This window comes from Hakea prostrata, chromosome 3 (genome assembly GCF_041222555.1).
Source record: "Hakea prostrata isolate BN-2017 chromosome 3, UWA_Hpros_2, whole genome shotgun sequence".
Lineage (NCBI taxonomy): Eukaryota > Viridiplantae > Streptophyta > Magnoliopsida > Proteales > Proteaceae > Hakea > Hakea prostrata.
In genome coordinates, this window is record NC_142602.1 from 73,838,611 (window position 1) to 73,862,325 (window position 23,715).

General features: G+C 38.1%; 2 protein-coding genes across 4 annotated transcripts; both read right to left on the reverse strand.

Moving 5' to 3' along the window:
- Positions 1-80: 80 nt before the first annotated feature.
- Positions 81-7,774, reverse strand: NPQ1 (non-photochemical quenching 1). 2 transcript variants are annotated; one of them, XM_089150906.1, is made up of 6 exons: positions 7,318-7,774; positions 5,605-5,924; positions 5,362-5,531; positions 3,888-3,984; positions 3,394-3,785; positions 81-1,135 (listed from the first exon to the last, which is right to left on the reverse strand). In XM_089150906.1, the coding sequence occupies exons 2-6, from the start codon at positions 5,893-5,895 to the stop codon at positions 634-636; spliced, it is 1,452 nt and encodes a 483-aa protein (XP_089007032.1). In that variant the 5' UTR covers positions 5,896-5,924; positions 7,318-7,774; the 3' UTR covers positions 81-633. The 2 variants fall into 2 exon arrangements, with proteins under 2 accessions (XP_089007032.1, XP_089007031.1); XM_089150905.1 differs by having other exon boundaries at positions 83-1,135; positions 7,356-7,772.
- An 8,763-nt stretch (positions 7,775-16,537) lies between these two features.
- Positions 16,538-22,052, reverse strand: LOC149023046 (protein INVOLVED IN DE NOVO 2-like). Of its 2 annotated transcripts, XM_089150909.1 has the most exons (8): positions 21,908-22,052; positions 20,588-21,523; positions 20,263-20,444; positions 19,708-19,797; positions 19,308-19,595; positions 18,725-18,937; positions 17,158-17,396; positions 16,538-16,868 (listed from the first exon to the last, which is right to left on the reverse strand). In XM_089150909.1, the coding sequence occupies exons 2-7, from the start codon at positions 21,501-21,503 to the stop codon at positions 17,169-17,171; spliced, it is 1,917 nt and encodes a 638-aa protein (XP_089007035.1). In that variant the 5' UTR covers positions 21,504-21,523; positions 21,908-22,052; the 3' UTR covers positions 16,538-16,868; positions 17,158-17,168. The 2 variants fall into 2 exon arrangements, with proteins under 2 accessions (XP_089007035.1, XP_089007036.1); XM_089150910.1 differs by having other exon boundaries at positions 20,588-22,052.
- Positions 22,053-23,715: the final 1,663 nt, after the last annotated feature.

Here is a 23,715-nt window from a genome sequence, read left to right on the forward strand (position 1 = left end):
CTAACTTTCTTACCCTAAGTCTTTTCAAAACTTCACAAAATGTGTGAAATTTTGTGAAAAAGTGTGGAAAAGTAAAATGTGGAACTCACAATTAACATTTTTTAACAAAATTTCTTTCTTTCATTTTTTTCGCACTCACTCCACTACATGAGGCCCACATGTTTTATTTTCCACCCAATATTTGCAAACAAACGCAGCCTTATAGACCAGGTCTCCAGGTAAATTTGCCAAGCAGCAAAGGCAAGAACACAAACAAGAAAGTGGTGTAGTGGGTGTCAGCTCAAACTGACTTATGACTCCGGACTAGGTTCAAAAGTCTGTAGGATTCATACGGTTATCTACTTAATTTTGGAGGCTTTGTCCCTCATTTGTATTAAGCAAAGACATCGGTATGGATGAGACTATTTGATGAACTACATACCTTTTTCAGGGCATTAACAGGAATTGAGAAGCAGCAGCGGATCCAGAACCTATTCCAGCTCATTAATCCCAATCTTGTCACAACTTTTTAACAGGGGGAAGATAAAAATAAAGAGGATATGCAATTGTACTAAAAAGCATCTCAGACAACCAACATGCTTGATGTTGTTAAATGACCATCGAAAAACTAGTAAGCCGATTCAGTAAGTCAGCCTACCTCAACTTCCTCAACGGCAAGGCACGTTGAAATAGTTTCTCCACTTCCCCTGCTTCCAGTTTCAGACCACTCAAAAGCTCCATCTCTTCCTCGCCCAGCTCTTTTAAGAAGTTCTCCTCATCCTGCTTGAGCTCCTTAAATCCTTCTGCTAACCTTTGAAGCAATGTCCTTTCAGTCTTCTCTACTTTCTCCACCTCTTCTTCAATCACTTCTACCTCCTTTACAATTATCTTCTCTCCTTCTTCCACTGTCTTCTCCAATCTTTCTTCAAAAGGGGGTTCAGGCCCACAAGTGTTATCTGTCCTAATGAACTTGTTGAAGTCTCGTCCTACACTTTTTGCTGCCTTTTCTACTTCAGGGATTATGCTGTCAGGTAGAACTGCAGCTCTGGTGTACAGAACAGCACCGCCGTATCCATCCCAAGCATCATTTCTACCTCGGTAATATACAAATACATAGTCATCTGGTTCATTCTTAATCTTGGATGACAGAATGTACCTGAAAAGGTCATAGAAAATGATCTGTAGAATTCTCTGTAGCATATTTACATAGATGAGTAGCGTTTATAGAAGTGAAAATAAAGGCAGTACATGGAGCCCATGCAATTTTTGGTTAACAGATTCAATAGCTGGATTCTTTAACTGGTAATGTCTAGACTAAAGGTACAGAGATTATATCATATAAATTAACATTTCTGAGCATGCTCCACAGAATCAAATGTAGTCCCCGAATCATCAATCTGACCAGTATTAGAGATAGCACAGGCCAACTTTCAAGTAGCAAAATCTTCATTAACTCAGGTAGTTTTCTATTTGATTGTTCAGAACCACTTACATGGACAAAAATTTCTTAATCAAGAGTTTCATAAAACACCACTAGCAATAAGGATTCCCGATTTTATCTGCTGATCTAAGCTAGTTACAGGTATCACTTGGCCAGTTTGAAGAAAACAAAACCAGGGGTGATGGTAAGAAGAAGAAGTACAAAGGGTTAATCATTACATCTAAAAGTTTAATTATAAAAGAGACTGGTAACTAGGTAAGCTCTTCCAATTCAATAGGCCTGATCCAGAAGAAGGCCTATTTAACTGGGCAGCCCAAAAAGGGGCTGTAGGCTGATTAAAGATGAATAAATGCCAGGTGACACACTATTCAAGAACTCCACAAACCAACAATGTGCATTCAGCTACATGAATCTTGTTGCACAATTACAGATGCATAATTTGCCACAATGAGAATCTTGTATAATGTATTCAATCATAAGGTGCAAAACCATAGGATGAGAACTCAATGAGATCTAGAAATTATCTCGGTATTTCCATATAGTGAGCAGAGATAAAAAAGAAGTATCATATATCTGGGCCAAAATCTTCTGACAGAGATCTTGTCCTAGCCCCACATATGAAATCCCCATATCTTGGTTGAGTTGGTCAAGATTTTGAGAGAACTCAACCCTCTAAGTACTGTGGACTCTTGGAAAGCTGCAAAGATCACTTATGAGTCACCTTACTTGTAAACTAACCTTACATTACCTAGACTGACCACTAGGCCTCAGGGAAGGATGTCACCACTAAACCCAACCTACTGCTTCACCTGATAGGTTTGGACTGCATCAGCACATCCCAGAGAACAGCATGACCATCGATATTGAAGAGGCAAAAACTAAAGTTCACAATCATCCAATATCATACTTTCAGTTAAACCCAGTAAATTAAACCAAACCCAGAAGAACATGACAATCTTCTCTTCTTGCTGGAATTCTTTACCAACAATTTCCCATATTATGTTATTAGTAATTAGATTTACTAGTTTGCTGCAGAAATAATTATAAAGGTAACCATAACTGCACAAAAATCAGAATCATATGATGCTTGATGAGATGGATTCCCAAGGCCAACACAGACTCTGCATGTTTTCTGAGATATTGCTTGTGATGAACACAAACAATTGACTTAATTCTACATATATTTTTTCATTAGAAGTTGTTTTTAATCATGTGGATATTGGTGCATCATCAATCCAAAGAATTCATGGACCAACTATCAAGTTCAAAATTTTATATTGTATAGATTTGGTTTGTGATTTTTTGAATTTTTATTTTATGTTGTAAATATGGTTTGCAATTCTTTGAAGTTTTCTGTAGTAGTGCACATATGAATTGTAAGGTTGGTTCAAGAATGCACCACAAGTATACAAGAGGAATACTAAAGTCAGAGAAGTCCTGCAAATAGCCTCTCTCAAGACAGTTGTAAGGTTGCATACATCTAGCCCTAATAAATGTGGATGCCTTGTGCACTGGGGTATGACCTTTATTTATTTATTTATTTTGGATGAACAAACCTCTTATTTATTTTTTTTTCTATTTTTTTTTTGGGGGGGGGGGGGATGAAGGACCTTTGTTTTTTTGGTTTGTTAAACTAAGAGAAGTAAATTGAAATCTTAAATCTGGCTCACATACAGGGGCAAGAACAATTGTCTATTCTTATCTGGCATTAAAAGTCAACCCAAGCCCCCAGGCCAAATTTTAACTATCCTAACTATCAGCTTCTTTTTCATGTTCAAGAAAACAAATCAGGAGGGATAGTTAAGCCAGGAATAGTGCTGAACTTTTGACTGAGGAGATCATCATTATAGGATATTGAACTCCTGAGCAGCATTCACTCTCCATTTTAATAAATAGAAGAGCGGATGCACACCCAGGCAATGAGGAATGCGTAGCAATAGGATGCAAAGATGTTTCAGAGAAAAGAGAGATACCAATCATCTTGATAGTGAAGGTATTCATTGTCATGATTATAAAGTATCCCAGGCTGTGATGGGTCCTGAACAAATCTCTGCACAGCTGATCTAGTAAAAAAACCACCATCTGGAGTCCCTATTCTCCATGATAAATTTCCCACAAGTCTGTTTGCCTCCACATGAAACTCATGCAATTGGCAATCAAAGGTATCAAATGTTGGATTTAAACCACTTGTTATGTACCACTTCCCACTAAAATCTCCAATGTTGAAGCTTTTGACAAGAGAAGCAGGATCCGGAACAGGAAAATCACCAACATCAGATTTCCGAGGTACACATTTCTTACGGGAAACTGCACATTCATTGAATTCATCCACAACTTTGTTCTCAAACAGGTCTCCACATTTGATCTGCAAGCATAGAAGGACTAAGAAATGGATCAAAAATAAATCACTGTATCCATCATAAACCGATGGTCAAAGTGAATGCAGAAAAAATGAGGCCCAAACTACCTGGCATTCAGTCTCATCAGGTCGATCATTACATGTCTGCAGACATGCAACATTGGCTGCACAAGATGGGTTTGAAATGCACTTGGCTAATTCCACCCTGAACAAGAGGAACAGCTTGATTAACTTTACATTGAATTACCAAGGATTGATTTATGTACCAAACACTTCAACCCTAAATAACATAAATTTTTCGATGCTAGATTTCAATATCATGGGTTATAACTTGAGATACAAACTGTTGGAAAACAACATTTCAAGCAGAAGCTGAATGAACATTTCAGGCAGAAGCTGAATGAACAAAATGTTAAGGAAAATTATTATGTATTTTGATTCTTTAGGCCACTTAAATACTTACCCTCTTGAAAGCAACAACTGAAATCTTATCCCAACTACGTGGGTCGGCTACATGGATTAAAATGGGACAGAGACATTTTTTTCCAAAAGACAAACTGACAATAAGAAAGGGGAGAAGTCAAAGCGATAGTCAAAGCAACATCCGAGGAACATCCCCTTACATAGTTTTCTTTTCTTTTTTTTTTTTTGGGGGGGGGGGGGATGGGGGGAGACATCGGTCCTTGTCCTCCACAACTCTATTTGTGGTCAAGTTAGGATTGTGCCCCAACCCTGCATATCCTTTCTTGCCATTTCTTCAAGAGTCAATTTGGGCCTGCCTCTACCTTATTCAGTTCCGTCAAACTCACCTTCTCAACAACAAACCAAAAATTTGGTCTCTTTCTCTTATGATGAGATATTAATTTAGAATGAGAAGAACATATAAGAAGCTTAACTGCAAAGAAAACCATATATAATGAAAAAGAATAACTTTTGCCATTTGCGATGTTCTGGGAGACAAAGCTGACTATCAACTTCAACAGGAATAGTTCACATGTTGGGTTCTACATATTGATTTTTCCTGTTTCAAATGGAAATAGAAACAGAGAAGATTGTCACATCCCACCGGAGAACACCCCCCCCCCCCGCCTCCGCCTCCCAAAAAAAAAAAAACACACACACACACACTTGCAGTTATGGATTTTCAAATGGGGACCCAGAGAATGTTGAATCGATGATAGAATCCAATACATAAACCACAGAAGAAATCATGCTGTTTATTTATCTTCTAATTATAGACATGAAATGATTATAAAAATTTGATTGTCTCTCAATCTTTTGCTGTGCTAAATGACTAAGGAAATAACAAAATCCACGAATATCAACATAGGAAGATATGATAATTGAAGTTAAGAACTTGAGCAACTGCTTCAAAATTTAAGTGTCGGATCCACAGGAACAAGGCTTTCATTCCCTTGTCTTAGAATGCAAGAGACGAGAGTTTTTACCACAAAGAGTATACTTCCTTTCATACAATTTTAAGTACATTCTCCTAGGGCATGCTACAGCTGAAGAAAGGTGATGTAAAAGGGTGGTACTGTGGTAAACAACTCATTGCCGCTTTTGCAACATTCTGCTGTACCTGCATTCTTTCAATAAACAAGCACATGTCTTGAGTGAATCAACAGCTTCTGCTGATGGAACAACCAAGAAAATGCATGCCATAACACTGGCTACTGCAATGACATGTGCTGTCCTCAACTTCTTCAAAATGTTCAACATCATAGAAGGAGATCTGATATCCTCTTCTCTCTGCCAAAACCCCCAGTAATGTCATTACAAATGAAACCACCCTTTCAAAAAAAGAACAATGACATGCAACTACCTCAGAAAAGCATGTAGCTGTATTGATGCCAGCAACTGGAGAAGTCATTGATCTTCCACCTGAGTTGGAAGGGAAAGTTCTTGAAACCATCCGGAAGAAACTTCTGTGAGAAGTTGCCAACTGGAAAGTTCTCGAGTCTCTATTACCGGACCATAGTTTCAGCTCAAGCACAAGACGCTGATTCCAGGACCCTCTTCTGGAGAACCTTTCAGTGCATGAAGCTGCTGATACACTGCATGCAGTGATACTTTCATCATGGAAGAAACAGATTGGTTGTGTAGTGGCTGCCATTTTGTGGTGGTTTGACTTCCGAATGCAACCTGAGAGTTGTTTAGAATTAAAGGTACATGCAAATTATCTTTGCCTGTTACTAAGAACCTTGATGAATACAACTGAAGAATACTCCTGCAGTATTGCCTCTAGAATCAAATGGAAATTCAAGATACTTGAACCTATGCCCCAAAAGCTACTAGTCAGGAAAAAGAAAAAAACATAGGCATCAAGAGCTAATAGATAAAGAAAGTTTTGGTGAATGCAAATGAATTCATGTTTGCATCGCTTCTGTACGTAGGCATTAGAGACAGAAAGTCCAATACCACAAGGATTGCCGTTTCTCTTTCTTTTTGACATCCTTTCTTTACTTCAGGCAGTCAATTGGCTTTCTCTCTTATGTTATTTCCCAATCATAGATATTTTCAACCTAAAAAGTATTGTTTCAAGTTTCAATTTCGGAAAGTAGCTGACAGAATTATTTTAATTCTTTAGTGTATAATTGCCTGAGGATTGGTCTAAGAATACCACAAATAAAAACATTGAAACAGAATTTCCTACACATATTCTGCTGACTTTCTGAGAGTAATCCTTCCCCTGTTCCTGCACCCCAAGTTAATATTAATTTTGTCCAACCAACTTGGTGGCCTATCCATATTCTTGAAGAATAGTTGTTTCCTCCTACTAAGTACTTCGGGTGTAGCACGTGAACATTCTTAACGGAAAGAGTTGTTTACTCATTCTATTCACCCAAAGATGATATAAAACAAATTACACATATTTTTCATGTTAACAGAAATCATGTAAAATTCTGAGTCTAAGTAATGCCCTACATCATTTAGAAAGGATAGGCAATCAATTCATTGAAAAGAGAGGTCACAAAGGTTATACTTTAGTAAAATATCTTTTTTCAAGTATTTAGGTTTTTTTTTTGGAACTGAGGTTCATCCGGGCCAGCTTGCGCGCACCACGATTTACTTCCTTGGGGGGGGGGGGAGCTTTATATTAATGCCGCCAAGTGGGTGCGAACCCAAGACCTCCCCTAGGGAAGTTGGGGCTTTAACCGCTTTAACATACCACCTTTGACTTTTTCAAGTATTTAGTTGTTTCTCTTTTGCAGTTCAAAAGGATCTATTAAAAATACAGAAGAAAAAAAGAGTAAGGGTGTTGAATCAACAATCATGACCACCAACTCATTTCATTGTCTCTACTGCAGTAATGCAATTTCAGTATATACAGGGCCGGATCTTCCAAAAGACCAGTCAAGCTACCAAACAAGTGATCAAAGTATATCATCCACAATATGCCTAACAAGAAAATATATGTGATCCCACAGAAATTCATTGAAGAACTAGGCAGATTTTTTAATGTAAATCTCATTGATATTCACATACGCGACAATTAAGAATTTAGGAGAAACACTGTTTCATAAAAACCACTCACCAAACAGATAGAATGCATGAAAACAATGCCATTTGTACCTCAGAATAGGGAGCTAAGCTACAAATAGATAAGCATCCAACATCGGCAGCTCACAAGAGGATGATGAAGCTAAAAGTCTAGTTCAGGAAGGACGAACGAATTGAAGAGTAGAGGAGCCCAGATGTCCAAACCCACGGATTCCCACTTCCCATGTAAAATACTCGAGTTCTTTTAAATGTGGAGCTCTCGAAGAACTTTTTGAACGGAAAACTTGTTGAGCTGATGGAAAACTCAGCCGAAACGAAGTGATGGAGACGATGGTCTTCACGGTAAGCACCAACCAGAGCTGGGTTAGGGAGAGAAATGAGAGTGAGATTATAAAGGAAGAAACGTGTGGGTAGGGAAGCAATTAACGAATGAACTCGGATAAGACAACTTGTGGAGCTAAGCCTTCAAACGTAACGTATAGCTTCCAATTTTCAAAGAAAACAGAAAAAACGTAAATAAATTGGAAAGGATTGCGTTAGCGAGTCGGAGCCCATCGGAAGACCAGTGCTGAACATACGTGCCACTAACCAACTTGACATCCTACAATAAAGGCTTAAAATTATATGGAAAGCAAGTTGCTTTGGTCAAGTTCTTAAAAGCCCACCCATTCTATGAATTAACCTAAATATTATAGTAATACTATTTGATCTTTGAATTCATGCTTAATTTTTGAGGGTAAATATCACTTACCTCCTCTCTTAGCTTCAATACCTTACCCCCTCTTGTTGGATAATTCACTTACCTCCTCTTCCGCATATTCACACCTCCCCTCTGTTCTTTCTGTTAATTAACTTTTATCGTTAAATATTTTTCTAAAACCCCAAACTACCCTTGGCTAAAAATATATATTTATTTTAAACCCTAAATGACCGTAATCACCCTCACAGTTAAACTATTAAATTACTCTCAATTAAAAAATTTATTAAAAACCAAAATACCATAGTTAAAACCTAAATTATCTTTAATTATTAAAAACCCAACTTATCCTTTTTGAAAAAGAAAAAAAAAAGAATTATCAAACAATTGAACACGCTCATCGTGATTTGCTTTGGGGTATGTTGATTTCCCGTGCTACTATTTGGGGTTTTTTTTTTTGTTTGATATTTGGTTACGTTTGGATTTTAATAATTAAAGATAATTTATGTTTTAACTATGGTATTTTTGGTTTTTAACAATTATTTTAATTGTGGGTAATTTGTAGTTTAACTGTGAGGGTGATTCGGTATTTGGTTTAAAATACAAATGCCAAGGGTTGTTTGGGATTTTGAAAATATTTAACGATAAAAGTTAGTTTAACTGCAAAGGGGGGGTGATATTTGTCGAAGAAGGGGTGTGTATTTCGACGTGGGGAGCAGTCTCTGAGGGAGGTATATTTACCTTTTTAATGTCATACCAACCCTATGGTAATATAATGACTCAAATACTATTTATATGTAAAATTACAAACGGGTTATCGGTCGGTTCGGTTGGGTGCGGGCTCATACCTTGCCCTCGCCCTTGGTTCGGTTTGGGTATACGGCTATATATATCGATTCATACATATGACACCCCTACCATCCATACATGTCATATTTTGTAATTTTTTTAAAAAATATCAAACCCGACATGGTTTTTGCAATTGTTTAGGGGGGTTGGGGGGTTGGTGTGGCCTCACAATATTGTATTCCTTTTTACACGATAAATTTTGAATAAAAAATAGAAAACCTTTCAACCAAAAGGTATTTTGATGACACTCGATTTAAGTTAAGCTTGAAACATATTAAAAAACTAAAGCTCAAAATTAAACCTATGAATACTTCATAATGTAGATGCTATTGAATAAAAAACTCTATCTCTAAAATTATATTTTAGTAGAAAAAAAATTACTTCTTCCCCAACACCCCCCCCCCAAAAAAAAAAAAAGAAGAAGAAAGTAAAGCAACAAACAAACTTAGTAGAACTAGTCCACTAAAACCTCTCTAAAAATATATTTTAGAATAACTAACAGAGCTGCACACGGGCTAGTCCAAACTAGCCCAAACAAACCTATTAAGATTTGGTTTGGGCTATAATAAGCTTGGTTTAGTTTTAAAGTTTGGGTTGCAAATTGACACTCTACGTCAGCTACGCATGAGGGTTTTTTTTTTTTTTTTTTTGTATGAAGCTGAAAAACTTCATTCATGAAATCGAAAGGAAATACAAATACACATCAAAGAAAGAAAGAAATATAAAAGATAAATGCATGAAAACACAAGGTTCGGTCCAAACCAAGGAATGGAAATTGACCAAATGTTGTACATGCAATAGACAAGGTCATCATGGCTAAGGAATGGGTTGAGACCAATAAGCCCTTAGAATAATGGTTGTAACAATCACAATAACAATTAAACACAAGGAATGCAACATATGTATTCTCCATCACAAATGCCAAATAGGTGACACACCACAAAGGCGGAAACAAACACGCCACAAGGACGGAGATACACGCCACAAGGGCGGAGAGATAACAAGCCATAGGGCGGAAACAACAGCCACAACGGCAAAGACACTCCAACGGTGACCAACAACACGAGACTCTCGTAGTAGCAAAGCTTCTAGATCCATGGGAGACACTTCCAACTTCGGCATAAAACTTTTAGATCTATAGAATGCACGACTGGATCTCGCATCTACCTGTTTTTTTTTTCCCCTCTGATAACCAAAAACTTCCACCAGTTAGGGAAAAAAAGAGAAAACAGAGAGAGACAAAGAGAGAGAGAGAGAGAAACTGAGAAAATATATTTTTTTCTTTTTTCCCTCTGATAACCAAAAACTTCCACCGGTTAGGGAAAAAGAGAAAAGAGAGAGAGACGGAGAGAAAGAGAAACTAAGAAAAGGCTCTTTTTTTTCTTCCAAATAACCGGAAACTTCCAAAGGTTAGGGAAAGATAGAAAACAAAGAAAAGTAGGGACAGAGAGAAACTGAGAAAGGAGAGGATCGGAGAGAAAGGTGTGAAGAGGAACGGAGTGGAGAAAGAAACAAAGGGGAAATAAGAGAGAGAGAGAGAGAGAGAGAGAGAGAGAGAGAGAGAGAGAGAGAGAGAGAGAGAGAGAGGGAGTGAGACAAACGGAGAACAAAGGCGGAAAAAAATAAAAATAAAAAATAAACCAGAGAAAGCAAGAAGAGAAGGCGGAGAGAGGGAGAAAGGAAGCGAGGAAGAAGAAGCAGGGGTGGAGGTGGAGAGACAGAGGCTCTCCACCTCAAAGCACGGTGACGGTTAGTTTCCTCAGAGCGGCGCTTTCACTAGGGTTTTTCGATTTACGCATGAAGGTTGCAATCATAATTGAATTGAATCGGGATCATGCATAATGACACCCAATCTTGAGAATTTTATCCTCTTCATTTCTAACATGAAAATGGACCATCCATTATTTTATGGATGAGTGGACATGTGAACACATGTCACGACAAAAGGCTGAGGTTAACTTACAATAAAAAATTATCTACCCTTTAAATTTAACCTCAATCATTTGATGTGACGTATGAACACATATTATTCATCCACAAAAAAATGAATGCTCAATTTCATTTTCAAAAACAATCGGGATGAAATTATTTTAATTTCAAGCTTTCAACCATTAAGTTCTCATTTCTTTGAGAAGCAAACTTCTATTAAATCTAATCAAAAACATTATAGACATTGGCTGGTTACCGGAACTTGCACCAACATATGCACAAGCTATGTCACAAGTCCCAAGGTAGGAAGTTTTGGTGAAATTCGCGCGAGCCAAAATCGAGGGCGAAAACGACATTTACCAAATATTGATGGAAAATCGGCCATTTTTTGCCATTTTCCCGCAAACCGGAGAAATACAGGCAAAAATGCTGAAATTTCGTCAGAAATTTCACCGGATATCTCTTTTTCATTCGAACCATCTCCATCTCTGAAATTTGCAAGAAAAATCCCATAATTTCTGTTACCTAACAGATTACGGAAGAACCCTTTTTGTTTTTCAATTTTTCTGATCAAGAAGAAGTGCAAGAAAATGGCTCTAGTTGCACCAAATCCCTAAAAAAAACAAGAAGATCGGAGCAGATTACAAGAAGAAACCCTTGTATTTTTTTGATCAAGAAGAAGAAGAAGAAGAAGAAAATGGCTTTGAAGTATGATCACATCAAACTAAATCGCTACTTTCTGATCACCACTTTTCGTTATCTTCTTCTCCTCTCTTGTCTTGCTTTGTTCCACTAATAGTTGAATGGATTAAACTTGTGAAATCCCCTGGATTTCTAACCCTTTAACCCGTGGTTTCAAGACCAAGAACCCGGGCCTCTAGTTGGTGACAATTGTGGGCCATTCCAGTCAAGCTCAAAAGTTTGGAAGTGGGCCCAATGGTTGTGGATGACCCTTGTGATGATTTAACAACTTTCTTAGAGTTTAAGAAAAGAGAGAAGGTCAATCACGATGGTGTTAAAAGGAGATTTTGGCACGTCCATAGATCAGTATGGAGGGTTTGATCGATGAGGTTAAGGTATCCAAACGTAGATAATTGAAAGAACTTTCTTTCAAGCCAAAAATCTCCAAAATCGGATTTTGGATGGGGGTCCAAACAAGGACCGGTTGAGTGGCTGGTTGGGTGACCCAATCCCCCATCCCTTTTCCAGTTATAGGACAAAATCAGGATTTCGGGTTTTAAAACCCTATTTTATGTTTTAACTCACCTCTAAATGCATTTTTGCTAGAACAGAGCTGAGGCTTTGGAAAGAGGAGAAACCAAGGAGAATAGTAGATCCCATCCAATCGAAAGTGCTTTGTGATTCGGATCGTTGCGGGAACGATAAAAAAGATGAGAATTCTTAAACCCTTCTCTTTAAACATAGTTTGTGAGGTTTCTCTTATCTTCTTTTATGGGATTGCGGTAGTGGAAGCATGTTAGGTTTATTGGATGCTCTTGAATTATTTTTTTGAGGTTGGTTTTTTGTATGAGAGTTGTTGGTGCAAATCCTTGGAAAGATTTAGCATTTTGACTCTCTGAGATGCTTGTGGGCGATTTCGCAGAGCCAAATTTGGGCCTTTTTGATCTAGATCGAATTGGATCAAATTGAAGGAACCTGGAGGATCCTTTTGCTTCCAATTAGACTTTCACAAAGTTTTGTTTTATTCGACTTTGAATCGGTGGTGAAATAGTGATTTTTCCTTGAACTAGGTTGAAAACAGTGAGTTTGAACCTATTTTCAGTTTGTGTTTTCGTGGGAAGATTTTGGGATTTCTTTGAAACCCAAATTGACTATAATTTATGATTATTAATCCTCTTGCATGAATAAGTTTGTTTATCTTTTAGTCACCAACTTGTGGAAATGAATCTTGGACTTTGGAGAAAAGAATCAAAGTGAAAGGTGAGGAATATACTTAACCTTATATTGCATGTTTAATGATGTTACTTAATTTTCATTATTGATATATTGCCTTGTTTTAGTATTATTTTATGATTATGTGTGTGACTGTTGAAAGGTAAGAAAATATATTTGCTTCAATTTTTCAATATTCTTTGAATGGTGATATGAAAATGTATGAGATGGATAAGATTGGATGGATGGATTGAGTTTTTCTTTTATTTTTAAATCTTAAATTATTGATATGAAAATATATGGATGATGTTGAATTAGATTACCCTTTTATCATATATTACAAACTAGGGTTGTGTGTTTGCCCATTACCCTAGTGAACTTACATGATTATGCATCTAGACCTAAGTACATGAATACTAGGTGTCTAGAAGTGTTTGGCTAGGTAACCTCATGAGTACTACTACTCTTTTGGCAAGGGTATTGAAGTCGATTAACCCGTGATGTTAGTGGCTAGGTCTTGAATGTCAAGCAGGCCCACTATCATCATAGAGCGATAGGATTGCATATAATAGATAATGGTTCCTAGGAGCTCAAGACCGATAACCAACCCATGAGAGGACATAGAGAGCAATCTGTCCATTATATGTGGATGACCACTGGATTAAGGAATGAGATCCAACAAATGCCTCCCATTGAGGATTCCATTCATAGGTGGGAAAGTATCGAACCAAAATGGCACTAGGCATGAGGGGAGATATTGGATACTGAACTGAGTTGGTTGGTGCAATAGGGGAAGTATCTATATCATATGTAGTATGAGACCATATGACTTTGCACTGGGCCTAGGATTATCCTTGAAATGCTAAATCTCATACCAAACGGTGATGTGAGAGTGGTGACCTATACCCCAACCATGGCTTGACATGACTTTACTCAACAACCGCGGAGAACCCAATAGATGTCTTTTGTTGAAGGAAGAGTGACTGAGACCGCCCAAAAGAGAATGATGTATAAACGTAATGCGTATCTACCATAAAGACTTCATGATAGAGTTAGGAGTATAGTATCATAATCATTCATATATCATATCATTATCATTAATTACATTATCGATATTCATGTTATATGTGTGGTGTGGAATCTTATGAATGAATGTATGATATGATGTTGAGTTGACCTCATTGAGTTCTGTTGAACTCATTCCTTTTTATATGTTTGTTTTTATTATAATATATTGCAAGGTTATGAGGACTCCTTCCAAGTGGAGGATTTGTCACCGGTAGACTTTCTCGAGGGACCAATTGAAGAAGATGTAGACTTGCATGGAGCTTCATGTCAGTGCCAAGATTCTTCTTATGGGGTTGGACTCCATTAGATAATTAGTTTAGTTTAATTTTCCGCTGCGAAGAAAACTATCCTCTTTTCATTTCAAAACTCTGATGTTATAACTTTTGATTTGAAGTAATGGATGATTGTAATCATTATTTCATATTTGATAACTTTATATATTGAAACTTGATTTATTCTTGTCTTTTTGATTAATACTATATCATATGTTGTATGGAATTGTCATTGAACCTAGGTCTTGCGGTGTATCACCCCCATGGCTATTCAAACCGGATCTAGCTGGGTGGGGTGTGACAAAACTGGTCCATCGTCAACCGACGAACTCTTCTTGCCTAGCTCCACCGTCAATGATGAACTTCCTCTCTGTGCTCGTTAGCGATCGGATTTTGCTTCAGAAATTTGCTTTAAATCGATGAAGTAAAAGATGAACTTCATCTCTACAGTGGCTCAGAAATCAAAACTTCGGGTTTCACCTTTCACGCTTGGAATCTTGAATTGATTATTTTAAAGATTTAAACCCTCTTGTTACACAAAACGCCAAATACATAAAGTGAATCAACAATGTAACTTATTTACTATTTTAATCAAGCATGTGCTCAGGTGAGTAGGTGACTGACCAAATGGTCCCATAGAGAGAAGACTCGTGAAGGCTCTTGAAGAGTCGATATCCTGAGTCCTGACCGATATACCCTAAAATGTTGGCAATATTTTGCCGACATTTCGGGGGTTTTACTCTTTTCGGTAACCAATGAAACACCGAACTTTACTAATATTTCTTACCTTGACAAGTCCAGAGTTCATACAAAAAGTCATATTTGGACCAATAGATTGATTAATTTTGGCTAAAAGGATGCAATACATAATAAGGGCGAAGGGTCATTTGGACAAGGTAAGATCTTGCCCCAAAATAGATGATCCAACAGCACATATTGCGCCACAACACTCCTCCTAGCAAGCAGCCTCCCTTAATCCTTGGAGCAGTGCAACCACTAACACTTCCAGATGCAATGTAAACACCACTAGACCCTAGGCATTTCTACTCATGTGCCACTATGTACACCGAAAAAAACCCTCGGGAGCTACCAGCTGCAATGAGATAGGAAAAAGATCGTTGGAGGAAAAGAAGGCAACCAACTAACAAGAATCTAAGAGCCTAAGTTTCCAATTAAACCTAGGTATAAGCAAGAGCAAGTTGTGTAGCATGAGTCTCGATCATCGATCATCACCCCCGATGGGAGTGCTCTCCTTACACTCCTTAGCCACAAAATTAGGTGGGGGACTATAGGCAAAAAAAATTCAAAGGGGGCCGGACCCACACCAATACCTTGTGGCCCCGCTGCATTTTGTGGTTTGGAAGCGTCTGGGAAGTGCTCTCCTTTGGGGTCACATATCTAGACTCATGTAGCATGGGTACTCTCATCGTCCGAAATTGCATCTGTAGGACCGTTCTCATCTAACTTAGACATAGAAACACAAAAAGGGACTAAAATGCCGCCGGGGGGGGGGGGGGCAAGGACCTAAGGAGCTTTTCAATTCGGAGATTGAAAACATGGGTTACTAGACAAGAAAAGGAGGGTCTAGAACCAGAGCCTAATCCCAAGGTCGGCTCGCATTCACATCTTTGTACATACAAGTGACTCATTGAACATCAAAGCGGCGAGGTCGATTTTGGATGCAAAACTACCTAATCTCATTCTATCCATATCATCATTACCCATAAAGTCTAGGCCCTTTTTTCTTTTTTTTGGAGAGGAGCAACCTAGGGCCTTTTTTTCTAGGCCCTTATATTTTTGTTTATTTTGAGTTTGCGGATGCCATATCTTCATCCATTGCCACATGTCCTTTTTCTTTTTGTAGCTTTAAAGCAAATATGCTGCATGGGGGGTACCAATATTTTTGCAGGTTATACAAAGGACTTAATACAAACAGAGTGATTTTCTTGGCTGCTGATGCAACTCATCTTAGTCGGGTATTTGAACTGGTAGTGTACCAAACCTCATTCATATGATTAAGATTACATATCTTTGAAGGATTTTCTTTTGGGTAAATAGTTTGAAAAAATTATCTATTTATCATTATCACCTACCCTAAAATATGATTTGACGTATGTACATGCATATCATGAAACATGGCAAATTCAAGGCTTCAACCCACATCAAGGACCTTTTTGGTATCAATTATTGTTCTCTATTTTGCCTATTCCAAAAGAAACAAATACAAGAATCCATTTTTAAAATAAGTTCAGTACGTCCAAATGAACCAGCCCTCTGTGGTGATGCCATACACATGAGGGTGATTGATGAGGGATTTTCATTTGTTTCTTTGGTAGGAATCCCAGATTTCAAATTTTTATGGTAGAGAGAGCTCATCATGCCTCTATAAGGCGCTTTGCTGACAATGTTGTGTTCTTCGAGCAATCCAACAACAGGAGCAACTGTCACTTGGATTCTCTAGCAACAACTTTAAAACTGCTTGGGTGTTGTTGCATCAATCAGAATCGCAACTAATACACATTGTTTTATTGTATTGAAAAGTAGAACAAGGGAAGTCAAAGAAGTAATATTGATTCCTCATTGTTGCATATGCACTAAGAATATTCAAGTTTTCATCCACATTTAGCCTTTTACTTACAAATGCAGAGGCAAGAGCATAGTTGAGATGACAGGGTGAACAGGCAATGTAAGGTAAGAGATGACACCCAGAAAGAAGGAAAAACACATATCCGAAAATGAAGTTTTTTAAGTGTCAGAAATGCATTCCTGTCTCACAAAGTCTTGATCCTCTCCAACAATACTTGCCACTGATTTCTTCCGGGGGGTGCTGCTACAGTGCCAAGTCATGCAACAGAGAGTGCCACACCACCAAATTTCCTGAAAACAGTTCCAACCGTCAACAAGATCCTAAAATCAAAGTGCTCTCCTAAGTGACGCATCTATTGCTAGTAGGGGAGCAAATCTCATAAGACTTAAGAAGACTTTAGAGCTAGACTTGACCCTGGAGGCTCAAGACAAAGATCTAACCATCTTTGGTCTAACCCCTGGTTTTACTTTTACTATGAATGCTAATAACAAAGTTGTCTCTCCATACCAAAGCAAAATTACCTAAAGGAAATCGACAACAATTAAAGGCTAAAGCAGCAGTAGCATAAGTTTTCAGTACCTTTCACAAAGTCACCTCTTGTGCTTGTGTGTTTTCCACTCTTTCAGTATATATGCAACCCCTTCTTTTAGTGTAGCTTTCCTTCCTTCTTTGAAATTCCATAACTCAGAAATGATGTACCTTCCTTTTGGATTGTACTCATTTATCTCCTTCAAGGCTGTTGCAACGGCCTTGTAAACCTCATCACCCAAATCATTCTTCAGACTTTTCAGCTTTTCATCCTCTTCATTTATAATTTCCTGTACCAGCACAGTACACACAAACGGAAAATGAAAGAACTGCAGTCAAATGGACATTTTTCCTACATGGTCTTGTGTGAGAAGACATTCCTAAACAGGACGACTGCCTACAAGGCCCTAAAATCCACATGTCAAATCAGGTTGGCTTCCAAAAATTTTGGACCCATGGTCCTTGACTCTCAGCCCAAACAAAGATTGCCAAGTGTTGGGTTGAAAAATCCAAGACCATGGGAGAGTGTACAGTGGTGGTAAGAGTACCATAAGCACACTTGGTCATATGTGTTGAGTATGGCTCATGCTTTGCATTTTGGGCCCATGAATAGCTGTGGCTTAGGGTTTCTAAGCGCATATACATATTCTCGTGTAACAGAACATCTAATATAGTTGTTTTGAGAAGAATATAGTAAAAAACCTAATGCTGGATGTAGCCTCACTTTGAGGTGAACCAGGGTAAAATCTGTGTCTCTTTCTTTCTAGTTCTCTATTCGATTGTGTGTGATTGATCACTCTAATCCTAACAATATGTAATGATGCACCACTCTAAAATTTGGACAATGGCTAATCCAAACAAGTCCTCTCTTGAATCAGAATAGTCATATCATTTGTCCATGTCACCTGAAATGGTGAATCTTCTGGAAAGAGTCCGAAATGGAACCTTGCAAAATGGTTTTTCTGCGAGTTTCGAAAGACCCTCAACTCTTGTTTTCAGGTTCAGACAACATAAAAACTAGCTAAAAAAGATGAGATATCACCAAAAACAAAGCTGAGATCTACACCATGGATTGGGTCCAACATGTTACAAGTGGTTAGAATGCTCAGCTGCTCTCCCGATCTAAAACATGCCTAGACAAGAACCCAGTACCCTTAAAATCTTCCAAACTAATACCATGGTCAACCATCAGTACTATGAAGATAGAGATTCTGTTATACAGCCAAGCATAAATGAAACTCATATCGGTTTATCTTAGCAGTGGCAGATCCTGATGGTTCTCAAAAGCCTATGAGGGACTCATAGTGGTCTAGAGCTTACTGGAAGAAGAAAAAAAAAAAGAATGTTGAATATCATGCAGAGGCCACTGATACAATCTCTGAAGGCTGAAGAGCAACTGGTCTTTCTGATTTCTAGAGACAGAAGACTTCTGGATGCCTATTACCAACATTGAAAGAAATGAAAGTTGCTGTGGACTCCAAACATGGTGTATGGCCTCTCTTTGGGGCTCAATGCCTTAGAGAAACAGTTGGCCTACTTATGGTAAAGATACTTTAAAAAAAAAAAAAAAAAAAGATCATGGAAGGACCAAATATTATATTCATATATGAAAGCACACCTCTGCTTTTCCATCAACCTCAATGATCTTGTATGGGTTCCATGATGTATCTCTGAGGTAATCAGCCCACATTGAAGACAGCTTTCCGGCATTTTCATCTGCTTCTTCGGCAGAGTATTTCTTCTTGCAGGCATCAACAAATGGTTTGTTGTCAAGATCTCCCATTCTCTTGACTCCAATTTGAGCACCACGACCTGACAATTCTTTCAAACCCTGAAAGCAAAAGGAGGTTAGTATCATCCCTGAAACATGAGGAAAATCATGTCAAATCAGCTAAAATTGGGGAAAGAAATGCCCAAATATCAGAATCTTTAGATACTTCAAAGAAACCTTCTTATGTTCCAATAACATGAACCCTACCACAAGTCCTGCACTGTAATGGCACAAGAACTGATGAGTGTACATCCTTAGGTTTTCATGGATTTAAACTACAAGAGTATGGGATCTCACACGAGAACGTGATTGGTTAAGAAATCAACAGGTTTGCATCAGTTAATACTTGTTTAAGGTTCCACACAAACAAAAATTAAAAGATATGCACTAAACTTGGAAGGAAAGAAAAAGGTAAAATACAAGTACTTACATTAATTAATGAATTACGAGCGTCTTGCAGCTCATCATTAGTGTTGCGTTCCTTCACTGTAAGAGTTTGGTTGATTGACTCAAGATCTTCCAAATCTTCTTTCTTCTCCTCCAGCTCTATCTCCATTGACTCCATCTTTTTCTGGACTTCTCCATCATCTTCACCTCCAATGTGTTTCATCACCGTCAATGTCCCTTGTAACTGCTCTATTTTCAACTCTAGTGCTTGTTTCGCATCCAGTTTCTTTTCTAAATGTAGTATTCTCTTGTGGAGTTCTTCTTTTTGCCTCTGATATTGAATGTCAGCCAAAATATGAGATCTAGTGTCTCAAAGTGCATGAAATTAGATGCTTCTTGTAATCTAGATAATAAAATTCAATGCCAAATGGTATTAGACACACCTGATGATCATCTGCCAGCTTCAGCACATTTTCATCAGCCTTCTTCTGCTCAAGTGTTGCCTTTTGAGGGGAACTGTTTCTCATTGCATTCTGAAGAAAATCAATGAATAATATCATCAACTATTAATATGAATACCACACACTTCAATAAAGCATAATCAAAAACTGCTGCAACTGCCAATATAGTAGCTATGCAAATTTCAACAGAGTAATATTACTAGAAAAGGAGAACAGCAATTTCCAGTGCAAAATGTATGATTTGTGCATACACACATGGGATCCATCTACATATTGTAGCTATAAGGATGTAATAAAATTAGGGAAATGTAAGTACACGGCAGCAGGGTATACTAACTATCATGGTCTCTCTTCTTTTTCCTCATTAAATATGTTTTGGCCCCATGTACGATGCTCCCTGGTCTAAAAGAGACACTCTTTATCTGCTGGGCATGTGCAGATGTGCTTGCATGTAAGATGCCAATATAAGCCAGCAGATTGTAGATCCCTTGCCTTAAATATTTACAAGAACAGTAAAGTTTCAAAAATGAGTTGTACCTTAAACCTATCTTCCTCTAGTTTTCTTCTTTCAGTTTCATTTTGTGCCTCCCGCTTCTCCAATTCCTTACCCCGCTGCTCTAGTTCTTGCATCTGAGACTCCAAATTTTCCTTGAGCTTTTGGTGGTTGAGAAAAATTCTCTGGATATGGTTCTGTGCATCTTGGTGCATTTTTTGTATCTCTATCAAATATAAACTAAGCATTAAGTAAGATTTTGCAGCCAAAAAGCTCAAATGATATAAAAAATATGATAAAATGAATGCAATGAGTAACATGATCAGGCAACAAAACAAACATCTAAGATGTAACGCATGTTTCCTCAACCTTGTGAAAGATACACACTATCATTATATGCTTGACGTAGCTCATCCTTCTCATCCATCAAATAGCTGAGAGACTGCGAAGTCTCAGTGAATATGTTCTCCATTTCTTCCAAGTGCTTATTCTTAGTTTCAGTCTCATGGGTAAGATTAGAAACAAGTTTATTCTTCTTCCGTTCTTCTGCAGCCACAATATCAGAGATGGTTTTCAATTCTCCAATCTTTTGGAGTTCCTCCCCTATAATACCTCCAGATTTATAGTCCTCTTCACGGGCTATCCATGCATATATGCTCGTCCCATTGTGTTTCCTTCCATACCAATCTCTTTTGCCACGATGATCTGCTTCATAAACCTTCTCAAATGACATTGCATTGTTAAACCCAGGCCAATCTCTGTTGAACTCCACCAGAGCAGTCCCTGAATGACCCTGATTCTTCCACAAAGGACGGACTCTCACAGGGTTGAATCCTCTCTGTGTAAACTGCTCCCTGAGCTTGGAACCACTTTCCACCTCACGTTGTCCGTACATGTAATTAGTTGGAAGATTAACAACAATTCCCGTCCAAGGCCAAACAAAGACATCATTTTCACAACCCCTTGGAGGTTCAGATACAACTACATGCTGTGACAGAGACCCTTCAGGGGCTATATCTTTTTTCATAAATTTTGCCAACGCCAGATGGTTTGCCTTCTGCTTGACACTCCTGGTGCTCGAACCTATGCCAACCCCAGAAGCATGCTCGAGAAGTTCCTTGTAAAGATAGTTTCTCTTTCTCTTGCCCAAACAAAAAGGGCACCTGTAATTCTCATTTGAGATTTTCACCTTGGGCTTCCCAGTCTTCAGCTTTCCATAAGATTTATCTTCGTATTCAGTCATCTCAGACTCACTTACGTCTGAATTTTCCTCAGAGCTATCCATAGAATTTTTGAACGAGGAAACTGCCGATAAAAGAAACCCACAAAAAATGTAAGTCAAGGTAAAGAGTTGCTCTGTATAGTTGGCATCATCTATATACAGGATCACAACCCTTCCATTCTGATTCAGTCACCACCTGAAAGGGATCTTAGAGTGACCTAGTTTGAGTTATCTTAGTAGTCATGGATGGAAACAGGGTCTGGGTCATCTGCAAATAGGGTGGATTTGGTCCCTCTCCTTTCGACTTCCAGTTCTTCCGTTTTTTCGCAACCACACAAGTGAATGCAAAACCTTTGGCAAGAATAGCTTAGAAAAAGCCATGGAAATTCTTAGCCATGGCAGTTCATGGTTGAATCTATGAAGAATGAGGGAGAAGACGAAGAAGAAGAAAGACGTAAGAGGCTCACCGTGGTTTAATGGAGGAGGAGAACACCTAGACCGAAAGGGCACAGCAGCTGAGGAGTCCCCAAAGCTTGAAAAAAAAGGCAGTGATTTGCTAATTCGATTGAGGAGCAGCAAGCAGAGACGAGAGAAAACTCTTCATATTCCGGAATGAGGAAAAAAAAGGGCGCGAGAGGATATAATTTTTTTTACGTTACAAACGCGCTTTAAATAGGAAATTTGGGGGAGGATATTACATGTGCCGCTAGTAAGGATTGAACCCACAATCTCTCCATTGGTCAAGATGATATAATTTCATTTCACAGCATACAGAAAAGCGGTTTAAGAAACCGACATTAGATACCAAGATAAACGACTATTTATTTGAAAATTAAAACTATCACCAATAATGCACGGTCCGACACGGCGACACAGGTCGACATGTCGGGCCTTTCCCTTTTGTATATGATTGGTTATGATCGCTGCAATCGACGGAGACCCTCAATGCCAAAGCTCTTCTCTAGCTTTGGGTTTCCCCACACTAGATTCTTCCGTTACAGAAGATTGAGGTGGTAATCGGTTTTTTCAAAGAGGAAGAACATGCAGAACCCTAAAAGAAGTGGGCACCGAAAAGGGTTTGAAGAAAATGGTAGAGGAGCAAGGAAAATGAAGAACAAGGTGGCGTCTTTTCACGAGTGAATACATGTGACTGAAGCTGGAATTCGCCTACCAAATACTAACTCAGATTTGCTTTCTATGGCCCACAATGCCTCTCTGGTTCTTCTTCCCCGATGAACTCTAAACAATGTGCCAAAGCTCATTCTTCCCAAACTTATAATGAAATCACTCGCTAGTTCTTCCCTTTAAGTCAGGTTATTGCTTCGATTTTCAAATGTATTCGGTTTTAGAGAAAGAAGAATACATATGAAACGGAGAGGAAAATGCCCCAACCAAGGTATATCGTAAATTTGCAGGAGATTCCGCCTGTGGTTCCTGTCAAATTGACCGACATGTCGACCGTCGGCGATATATCACCAATAAAAAGAATAAATCATGTCACTGGGGTTGGTGTCGTGTCGCCCCCAGCGACAAGGTGATATATCGCCGACACACTGCACCGTGCAATAATGCCTTTTTCTTGCGACGATTCCTATTCCCCACCTTTTACTATTTGACTCATAAATTATGCGAATTCGGTTCAGACCGTATTCAAATTTGATAAGCAAAACCATTATCTAAATTCAATCTGATATTCATCAAAAATTTAGATAAAGTATCTGAATTCAAATCCGGAATTTCATTGGATAATCTTGTAAACTATCTCATCATTGATTGATGATTGTCAGTTTTTTTTTTTTTTTTTTTTTTTTTTTTTCATACATAATTTTTGGTTGCCAATTGCCAATTTTTGAATCTGATTATCAACCCTTTTAGTAGAAAAAAATGTTTTATTCAACGGTTTTCCCATAGTTGGACACTTGATGGGGGTTTAGGGTGAGTTCAACCTATTAATTAAGGTTAACTGGTTCAACTTAAGTGAAGATCAAAATGCCACTTGGTGAAATACCATTTAAAATTTAAATATGCCATATCCCTTTAATATTAAAAAAAATATCTATCTTGCTCTAATCGGATATTATCCGATCCGATAGACAATTACTTGAATCCGAATCCAATTGCTTAATGAATGGATATAGATACGAACACCCTTAAATATGAATATGGATACAAATTCATAAACAAATTTCAACCATTCATTAGAGGTCTACTTCACAATCCATGGTACTTTAATAGTCTCTTCTCTTACTTATGCTTCTCTTGCTATCTTAAAAGA

What these genes read in the sequence shown, in the direction of transcription:
- LOC149023046 (XM_089150909.1), bottom strand. Translation starts at nt 21,503, where the DNA reads ATGGATAGCTCTGAGGAAAATTCAGACGTAAGTGAGTCTGAGATGACT. An exon ending in TAGTGTGTATCTTTCACAAG is followed by an intron (nt 20,445 to 20,587) that starts GTTGAGGAAACA and finishes TATATTTGATAG; the next exon opens with AGATACAAAAAATGCACCAA. An exon ending in TAGAGGAAGATAGGTTTAAG is followed by an intron (nt 19,798 to 20,262) that starts GTACAACTCATT and finishes GATTTTCTTCAG; the next exon opens with AATGCAATGAGAAACAGTTC.
- NPQ1 (XM_089150906.1), bottom strand. Translation starts at nt 5,895, where the DNA reads ATGGCAGCCACTACACAACCAATCTGTTTCTTCCATGATGAAAGTATC. An exon ending in CAGCTACATGCTTTTCTGAG is followed by an intron (nt 5,532 to 5,604) that starts GTAGTTGCATGT and finishes GGGTTTTGGCAG; the next exon opens with AGAGAAGAGGATATCAGATC. An exon ending in TGTTTATTGAAAGAATGCAG is followed by an intron (nt 3,985 to 5,361) that starts GTACAGCAGAAT and finishes CCTCTTGTTCAG; the next exon opens with GGTGGAATTAGCCAAGTGCA.